Source organism: Barbus barbus (genome assembly GCF_936440315.1).
Source record: "Barbus barbus genome assembly, chromosome: 47".
Taxonomy (NCBI): Eukaryota; Metazoa; Chordata; class Actinopteri; order Cypriniformes; family Cyprinidae; genus Barbus; species Barbus barbus.
In genome coordinates, this window is record NC_136725.1 from 7,306,952 (window position 1) to 7,316,809 (window position 9,858).

At 34.9% G+C, this 9,858-nt stretch overlaps 2 protein-coding genes across 4 annotated transcripts; both read left to right on the forward strand.

Annotated features, from left to right (window-relative positions):
- Positions 1 to 906: 906 nt before the first annotated feature.
- LOC306865918 (transducin beta-like protein 2) lies at positions 907 to 5,565 on the forward strand. Of its 3 annotated transcripts, none has more exons than XM_079410769.1 (9): positions 907 to 942; positions 1,073 to 1,393; positions 1,564 to 1,679; positions 2,034 to 2,218; positions 2,308 to 2,459; positions 2,564 to 2,690; positions 2,927 to 3,079; positions 3,975 to 4,356; positions 5,383 to 5,565. In XM_079410769.1, the coding sequence occupies exons 2-9, from the start codon at positions 1,270 to 1,272 to the stop codon at positions 5,383 to 5,385; spliced, it is 1,242 nt and encodes a 413-aa protein (XP_079266895.1). In that variant the 5' UTR covers positions 907 to 942; positions 1,073 to 1,269; the 3' UTR covers positions 5,386 to 5,565. The 3 variants fall into 3 exon arrangements, with proteins under 3 accessions (XP_079266895.1, XP_079266897.1, XP_079266896.1); XM_079410771.1 differs by having other exon boundaries at positions 3,975 to 4,370; positions 5,387 to 5,545; XM_079410770.1 differs by having other exon boundaries at positions 926 to 942; positions 1,142 to 1,393; positions 5,383 to 5,560.
- A 799-nt stretch (positions 5,566 to 6,364) lies between these two features.
- bcl7ba (BAF chromatin remodeling complex subunit BCL7B a) lies at positions 6,365 to 9,804 on the forward strand. Its single transcript, XM_079410907.1, has 6 exons — positions 6,365 to 6,520; positions 7,122 to 7,197; positions 7,336 to 7,438; positions 7,542 to 7,715; positions 8,136 to 8,215; positions 8,542 to 9,804. The coding sequence occupies exons 1-6, from the start codon at positions 6,429 to 6,431 to the stop codon at positions 8,626 to 8,628; spliced, it is 612 nt and encodes a 203-aa protein (XP_079267033.1). The 5' UTR covers positions 6,365 to 6,428; the 3' UTR covers positions 8,629 to 9,804.
- Positions 9,805 to 9,858: the final 54 nt, after the last annotated feature.

A 9,858-nucleotide genomic window follows, 5' to 3' on the forward strand; every position in this document is an offset into this window, starting at 1 on the left:
TTAATGGATAGACTATAAATGAAAAGCACTTCATATGAAGAGTTTATTTGCAAAAACATCACTTTTTTGTTTTTTTAAATCATCGTTTTTATTACGTTATCATGTTTTTATTGTGTTAGTTAGCTGTATTTGGTTTAGTTATTATTACTTAATCAAAATAACCCAACTCTTGAAAACTGTTAAAAACTAAGTTATCTGTTTTTGCAAATGAACTCCTTCATATATATATATATATATATATATATATATATATATATATATATATATATATATATATATATATACTAATGTAAATATTGTACCCCCCCAACAAACAAAAAATAAAGGAAATGTGTGATATAAAATTCATTTCAATAAATACTATTAAATTTAAATAGTACTCCTGAAGGATAAAATACATTTTATTCCCCAATATTTGGTTTCCATCTGAAATCACAGATAAAAAAAAGGTTTTTAATGCATGTTCTTTAAAGCTAACAAATCTTTGAATTTGTTGTGAATAATATTTTATATATTATTGTGAATAATATTTTATATATTATCTATATGTCTGCATTTGACAGAATAGAACTGAATAGCACAACACCTGAAATCAAATGCAATAAATATAGAAAGCAATCTGAAAAAGTTTTTAGGATTAAGAAGAATAATAATAATAAAACAAAGGAAATGTATGACAGAATGAAGAAATATTTATATCCTTCATTTTATCCAGACCAGGCCACTAATTAAATTGAGTGCTGGGTATAACATGATCATCAGGCTTTTCACAAACGTGGTGTCAGTGCGAGCCTGATTATCTTAAAAACCTCCACGATCCAAAATAAAACGGAGGAGGTTGTGCTCTGCTGCGACTCCAAACCACTAGCGGCGCTAACAGCGCGAACTTCACCAAAGTCGCTCGCTCCACAACGACGGAGAGAATCTCGCGGCTGCGCGGTGGTGAGTAGACGCATGTTACTAGATTCCGTACAATGTAGTTAATTTTATGAGAAACCTGCCCTATTTTGAGGTTTCATTACATGCACATGTTTTTTTATAACAAGTTGTGCTATTTTCAAAACGAATACAGGGGACTGTCGCGTAAAGCCTGAGAAGTTTGAAGCACACAGTCAGTGAAGAGCACGGTTATGTGTTGCAGCAGTCAAGCTGCCAGCGAGTCACTGGAGTGAAGTGCGACTCGAGTTACAGAAAACAGAGAAAGACAGATCTGCAGCTACACAGCCAGTCTTGTGTCAGGAGTGGAAACGTGGCACAGATCTCGCCAAGATGGAGTTTGCGGCGATCTTTGCACTGTCGCTACTGATAGGTGCGCTGGTTGTGTTAGTGGCTATGGCTGTGAGCAAACACAGAGGCGAATTATCGGAGCAGAAGACAGACACCAGTGCACCGGGTAAGTGTGTGTGTGTGTGTGTGCGCGCGCCTCTCTCACACATACCTGCCAGCAACTTAAACTTTGAAGTTGATTTCTTCACACTAGCACGCCGATATTTTAAATAGCTTTAGTTTTTATGTTTTAAAGTAGTCACGTCTTCATAATCAAACTGCTGGATACTGTTACAGTGGAGGAAAATGCAGAGAACGCTTCTTCGAAAAAGCAGAAGCATCAACAGCGCCCCCGTAAGGAGAAACCGCAGCAGCGCACATTCTCTCACCAGCTACTGGCTTCCTCTCTAAAGGTGATTCGTGCTTAAATCTCGAGGATATAGTTAACACGTCTACTGCCAAGGCGTGTTACAGTAAAGATTTCTATAAAACAATATTTTGAGCATTTATGATAATAAAAAAATGAGCAGCAAATCAGCATATTAGAATGATTTCTGAAGATAACGTTGCATTAATGGCTGCTGAAAAATGACATTTTAAAAAACACATTTACACACACCTTGCTTCATAATGGTTCTAATTGTAATTGTTTACTTGTATAATATATATAAGTTGTTTCAAATGTGAAGATTTCAAACTGTTGTCTTTAGGTGCATGTCAAAGTTATATATATTGATATTTCTGTGCATTTCATTTCTCCTTTCTAGAATCACAGCGGTAATGTCTCCTGTCTGGATTTTAGTAGCAATGGAAAATACCTTGCGTCTTGCTCGAATGATCGTACCATCAGGATCTGGAGCACCAAAGACTTCCTGGATCGAGATCACAAGTGTTTGCGGGCCAATGTGGAGTTCGACCATGCCACGCTCGTCCGCTTCAGCCCAGACTCTCGGTACACTTGGCATCATTATAACATGCTGTTTAAATCTAACAGTTTTCTGTAACTGTTATTGCTGCTGACTGGTTTGTGTTTGTCCCTAGAGCGTTTATCACTTGGCTGGCTAATGGAGAGACCATTCGCATCTATAAGATGATTAAAAAGGATGATGGGACATTCAGTTTCAAAGCTGCCTCGGAGGATTTCCCTCAGAAACACAAGGGGATCGTTATCAACATCGGAATTGCCGAGACAGGTCGGTGGATTCTAGTAATTAAAAGCAGCTAAACTAAATGGGATGAATATAGGCTAAGCAAGCTTACATTAGACTTAAATAGTAATTGTATATTCTGATTTCAGGCAAATTTATAATGTCTGCCTCTGTTGACACCACCATTGTGATCTGGGATCTAAAGGGAGAGGTTTTATCTACTATTAACACGAATCAGATGACCAACTCGCATGTGGCTGTGTCACCGTGTGGAAGGTTTTTTTTTATATATATAACTTCTAGTCTTTAAAGGGCTTATATCATATATTTTTTTATTGTCTACACTTATGTTAGTGAAATCTGAATTGACATTTTTTAATGTAGTTAAATGTGTTATATGTTAATGTCCTTTCTTTGATGAAACCCTCTTTGCAACACAAAGAGTCATTGGCGCATCAGTGGTAATAAAGAATATGGATGTAATGCAGATATATTTTTTTCCTTCTCATAAGGTTTGTTGCTTCCTGTGGCTTTACCCCTGATGTGAAGGTGTGGGAGGTTTGCTTTGCTAAATCAGGGGAGTTCAAAGAGGTCGCCCGTGCGTTTGACCTTAAAGGACACTCAGCTGGGGTTTACTTCTTTGATTTCTCCAATGACTCTCGGAGGCAAGATCATCTCATCTTTTACCATTGAACAAAAAATATAATAATATAAATGCAATCATAACCAATTCATATAAGTATATAATATATTAATACTTCATATTAATTATGCCGTCTATTAATATTTTTAATTATCTTAAATATTTTATTTTAATTTTAGTCATTTTCTGTCATTTTTATTTTTAGCTTTATTTTATTTCAGTATTTCTATTCAGTTGTTTCAGTAATAAATATTCAGTTTTTCATTTTTTTTTTTTTTTTTTTTTGAATTAGCAATTTTAATAGTTTTAGTTAACAAAAACAACACTTATTAATTAGTGAGCAGTTTTAATAACATGATATCAAGGTGTGTTAATAATTTTGTTACTTGCTTCTGAACACTGCAGAAACGTAATTAAATTTTTAGTTTTCATTGGGTTTAGATGGCTGTACTTAAAGGAATAGTTCACCCAAAAATTTAAATTTTTCATTAATTACTCCCCATTATGACATTCATCTTTGGAACACCAATTAAGATATTTTTGATGAAATCCAAGAGCTCTCTGACCCTACATAGAGCGACTGAAAGGTTCCCAGACCCAGAAACATAGAACATAGTGACATCAGTGGTTCAACTGTAATTTCACAAAGCTATAAGAAATACTTTTTGTGTGCAATGAAAACAAAAATAACAACTATACTACGTTTCTGGAACTGGGAACATTTCAGTTGCGTTTCTGTCTATGTAGGGCCAGAAAGCTCTTGGATTTCATCAAAAATATCTTAATTTGTGTTCCAAAGATTAACAAAGGTCTTACAGGTTTGGAACGACATGAATTTTTGGAGAAAAAAAAAAACAGAATTTTCTTTGTTGAGTGGACTAACCCTTTAATAACATTTCTATCACTGCCTGTTACAGAATGGTGACTGTGTCCAAAGATGGCACATGGAAGCTGTGGGACACTGATGTGGAGTATAAGAAAAAGCAGGACCCATATTTGCTCCGGACCGTGCCATGTCAGGTGTCAGAGGGGAGCCGCATTGCCCTGTCTCCTGACGGTCGTGTAGTAGCCATATCAAATGGTTGTGATATAGCCATGTACAGTACCAGCACTGGTGAACTAGAGGAGGAGTTTCACGGTGTTCACAGCGAAGAGATAACCGACCTGAAGTTTGACATCAACAATCGTTTCCTAGTGAGTAGTGGGGACCGTGCCATTCGTGTCTTTCACAATGTAACCGGTTACCGCGCTGCCATCCAGGACATGCAGACCATGCTGAAGAAAGCCTCAAATGATGGAGTGAGACTAGGGATGTAACGATTACCGGTTTGACGATAAATCATGATAAAATTCCCCGCGGTTAGTATTACCGTTTCATATTTTAATTATCATTAAAACCGTATTCGATTACCGTGATTTAAACAACTCGCGATAAATAAATACTGTCCGGCATAAAGCAGAGTTTTCAGTAACAGTCTCACGTGCGCACAGCAGCACAGTAGTTTCGTTCTGAGTGAAAATAGGGCGGAAAAGCTGGGAGGTTTTAAAAGAGTGCTAAGGGAATTATACAAATTAATATATCAATGAATTAATTATATGAATGTACCTCTGAAGGTTCAGACTGTCTTCAGAAACGATTTGATGGCATTTTGTTCTCATCTTTGCTCCATGTAATACCTAAAGGAAGTGTTCGCGGAGTTCACAGGAATCAGCTGTAATTCAGCTTTTCCGTATAAAGCGCCACCTGCTGCCAGAGAGTGGATTTACAGACACTTATTTACATTCAGTCTGTGTGCAGTTTCTGTCTGGCCAAAAAATTGACCAAATTTGCATGACCTGCTGTAAATTTTAACCGGTTGATGAAAAACAAACTTATGTACATTTAAACAATTCAGATAAGCTATATAGAATTATTTATGGAGCAGGTAAAATACATATAATCATTTATTAATTATCATTTTAATTTAACCCTTTTCTTTAAAGGCTGAAATGTGTGGTCTACCTTTATGTTAAACTTTTTCAAAGCTTTATTTGAACATTTACATTATTTATTTGAACATGCTATTAAACTGGTGTCAGTCAAGTTGTCATTTAAAATCCAGACCTCATTGGTAATGTTATTGTTTTAGTGATTATGCAAACAAAAAGTCATTTTATTTGCTGTTTGTTGATTTTTAAGTATGAAACTTGGTGAAGTGATTTATGTTTCGGTACTTTTTGAACATCTCCAGCACATTTTAACAATATCGTGATAATACTGATAACCGTGATAATTTTGGTCACTATAATCGTGATGAGAAATTTTCATACCGTTACATCCCTAAGTGAGACAGAGACTCCAGCAGCAGATAACAGATGCTCAGAATGCTCTGGACACAGTGCTGGATGCAACAAAGAACTAAAAGCTGATTTGTTTTCACTGGAAATCTAGTCTCTCTTTTTTTGGTTTCAAAATTAAGTTGCTTTAGCATACTGATTTTATTGAATAAATTGGGTGTTTTTAAGTGTTTGTCAATTACATTTGTTCCTCTTTCACTGATTTTTCTACTGCCATCTCTTTGTGGCTTTAAAGGTGACGTTTACGCTTTTGACGGGAAATATAGTGTCCTACATAGGCTAAATGCAGTCATACGGAAATTAAAACAAATGTTATTTATACAAATATTTTTATTCATTTATTCTAAATAAGCATAGCTGAGCTAAACCTGTCTGACAAAAGACAGATCATAATCTGATAACTAAATTTTTTAAAATATTTAGTCACGGTTTTGCCTTTACACTGCATTATATTTGACATTTTATAATTATCTACTTCTAGTTGTCTATGCATATTGAACTGGGAATATTTTATCATCAAAGCACCTTTACTATCAGCTATTTCGAAAGCATTAAAAGTTTAAAAAGTATATAAACGATTAAATAACTTTTTTTTAATCTAAATGTCAAACAAAAAAGCTTATATTTGATTTTTATTTTATCTTATTCATTGCTGTCCTAAAGATTAACGTAATATTTGGCATTAACTTTAGTAATTATAACACATTTTAATATCTTAATTCATCTAAAGCAATAAATAAGAACTAACCCAGAAGACTTTTATTTTGAAGTGAACTATAACCTTTTTGAAGTATGTTAAAGCATTTTAGTTATAAATAAGTACAGTTTTTTACTCATCGGTCGTTGAGAGGTATATATGACTCATCTTATATTAAAGTTAACAAAGAAAAGCCACAGCAGCCACCTGTGCCCTCGATAAGTAGGTGGGACCTGTCAAGAAGCTCTGGAAAGTGGAGTCGTGAGTTCTCGCGAGATTAGCGAAGGCAGACTGCGAGACCGACACGATTCCAGTAGAGTACTGATAAAATTCAGAAATGTCGGGTCGCTCTGTCCGCGCGGAGACCCGAAGCCGCGCTAAAGATGACTTTAAGAAAGTGATGGCGGCTATCGAAAGAGTACGGAGATGGTGAGTATGACGGGAGGCGTCAAGATACTTTCAAAGAGAGAAATGTTTTTCAAAAGAGAAACTTCAGTCGGAAAGGAGGAGGAGTTTTATAAAGGATGCGGTTTGATTGACACAAGAGACAGCCAATGGCAGCGCGCTTGTCTTTGTTTTTCTCATTGGACAAGTGGCAAAAAGAGGCGGGTCTATAGAGGACTTTTAAAAGGTTTCTTCATGTCCTGAAGAAGCGTAGTATTTAGGACTGCCAGTAACCTTAAATAAATTATATTATTATTCTTTTATTTTTTTTACTAGTTTAGTAATTTATTAATTCTATTATTAATTTACTGTGCAAAAGACTAATCCAAGCATTCACTCAGGGTTTAGCCCAGCAAAAACCAAGCGCTTTTGTGATTGAAATAAATGGGGATATTGGATAGAGTTCAACTCATCAACAAATGGACTTTGTAATCCCACATGTCCTGAAAAAAGCAGCCTTTAAACTTTCTCCACCTGGAAACTTGATAAGTGCTTTTTTCTGCATGGTTGCATTTTTAACATGGAAACTTGATAGAGCTTTCAAGTCATGTATATGGAAACCTGTTACACAATTCCTCTATTTCAGGGAGAAGAAATGGGTCACAGTTGGAGATACGTCATTAAGAATATTTAAATGGGTTCCTGTGGTGGACACAAAGGAGGTATGACACATCTGAGATGTTGATTTCTCTTGGTTTTAATTGATTGAGAGTTAATTTCATACACTAGATCGACATCTGTAAAGGATTTTCCAAACTCCTTCACTATATTTACTGTATCTGTAACCTGATGTATTTTAGAAGGACAAGAGCAAAGTGTCTGTGGGTGGAGAGATGCAACGGGAAACTTTTCCCACGGAGGAGTCATCTGATAACTCCTGTTCTGTACTGCTAGACTTTCAAGGTAAACATTTGTATTTTAAAGGCGTAGTTCACCCAGAAATCATTCCAAAATTGTGTTGCTTGTCAAATTATTATCTTCTATTGGTTGCCTCCTGCCTTTTCAGATGAAAACAGCAACCAAAGTTCTCTGTCCGACTCGTACCAGCATAAAGTAGCTGCAGACAGCAGCAATAACTCCAGTCCACAGCCCAGTGAGCCGGTCAGCCCTGCACCTCAGAGTCTAGACTACCGTACAGATGACCCACAGCCGCCCACCCTCGGCCAAGAAATCATGGAAGGTGAGACTTTATGAAAGTTTAACGTTAATCTCAGAGCTGAAAGATTCATTCATTTATTTTTTTAAATATTTTACATTTTTATGATCATTTTATGTTACACTCTGAGTAATTATATTTTATTATATTACTAATTATTTTTATTGTTTATGTATTATATTATCATTTATAATTATATTACACATTTCCAAAGGTATATCCAGTATATAAAGCTTGTAATTTTAGGAATTCTGCTTAAATATTTAGTCATATTAACCTGAGATTTCCCAGTGAGTTGTTTGCCCTCTTTGTGTCACTGTGATTGTGATCTGAACAAATACACTTTGCTCTTATCTCCAAAACTACACATTTGACAGAAGTTCACTGAAATCGTTTCGTCAGTTGACCCACTTTTGAAAATTATAACTTTTTTTTTTTTTCTAGAGCCACTGCTGCAGTCAAGTGAGATTGCAGATGAGCCGCCAACACTGATCAAAGAAGATCTTTTACCCCTCACTGCTCCGGTACAAAACTGTACAAAACTAGTCAGAGGTTCTACATAATAAAGCATGAATGCTGGGACAGTTCCTCTACCTTGGGCTGTGAACCTTGCTTTCTTTCAAATTAATTTTTTTTTTTTTTTGTGCTGTATATCAGAAACAAAAAAATACATAAATACCTATATATAATATTTAAAATATATAATTAATGTTTTTTAACATTTTTTGCTATTTATTTTACTATATTTATTTTGTATTTATTATTTACTGTTTATATTATATTAAACCTTTTGTACTAGTGAAATTAATAACTAATTAATAATTCATTGTTCCTTTTTCTCTGAGTGCAGGAGGATGAGGACAGTTGTGGAGCCCCACCACTGAAAAGAATCTGTACCGAGCAGGTCTCGGTCATCCAGGCGGCCCCTCTTAGCTAACACACACACACACACACACACACACACTGTACACTGGGCAACGATAATCAGCCAGACTGATCACTGACCTTCCTAGAACTGCTGCAAAAGACACAATATGGACCAGACATCAAAAAAGCACTATATTTATTATCACATGGGATCACTTTACAACATTTTGGATTTACAAATCTTTGCATCTCCCACAATATGCTTCCATTCAGGTCATGTCAGAATTATTGTTCATTTTTGAAGATCTCATAGTCGAATCTCTGAATTGTTATCTCCTACACCAATTCTGACATAACCTGAATGATGCATTAATTCAGCATTTATAGGCCACAACCAAAAAAGCCAGACTATTGACTAGACATTCCTGTTTACAGGGACAATGAATGAATGTACTATCACTATAAAGCCCTTCTTGTTGAAATTGCTGTTACAGTTATTATAATGCTAAGAGTTTTATTTTACCGTCATTAGAATGTGATGCTTGTTAAAAAAAGAAAGCCATAAACTAATTTCATGTTGACTAAAGAAAATGTCCTCCAAAACAAAGACAAATAACGAGTTAAACGATTAAAGGGTACTTGAAATATAATTGAACACATCACGCTTTATGCACAGATAAGCTCATTAGACCACACCATTCCCTTTTAATAACAATAAACAGTGACTCAACAAGCTTGATCTTCAATCAAATTCTGTAAGTTTACACTTAAAAATGATATCTATATTTTCTGCTTTTACTGGTCTCAGGGTCTGTAGTGCCTCCAACTCTCATTTTTTGCAGTAATTGAACATTTACTCTTTTGTCTCTGTTGGACACCCCTAAAAATACTGTTTCTTATGCCACATTTTTATTTTTTTGCACACTGGTCTAGTGGGCACATTGAAGTTGATGAAGCAGTCGTATTGTTATTTAATGCAAATATCATTAAAATTTTAGACATTTCAAGATCATTTTCAATATTTATTGTCGTCATTATTCTTTAAAAATAATAATGTATGCTACCATTTTACATTACTTGGAATTACACTTTAAAATATATTCAAGTAGAAAACAGTTGCTTTATATTGTAATAATATTTCAAAACATAAAATGTATGGAGATTCAATATCTGTGGTGTTACCCTACGTTTGACCTGCATGTGGCGCTAAAACACAATTTTCATTAAAAATTGTTTTACATTCGCTATTTTATTTTTTATTTTTTAATATATAATATATTATATAACATTAATATGTCCT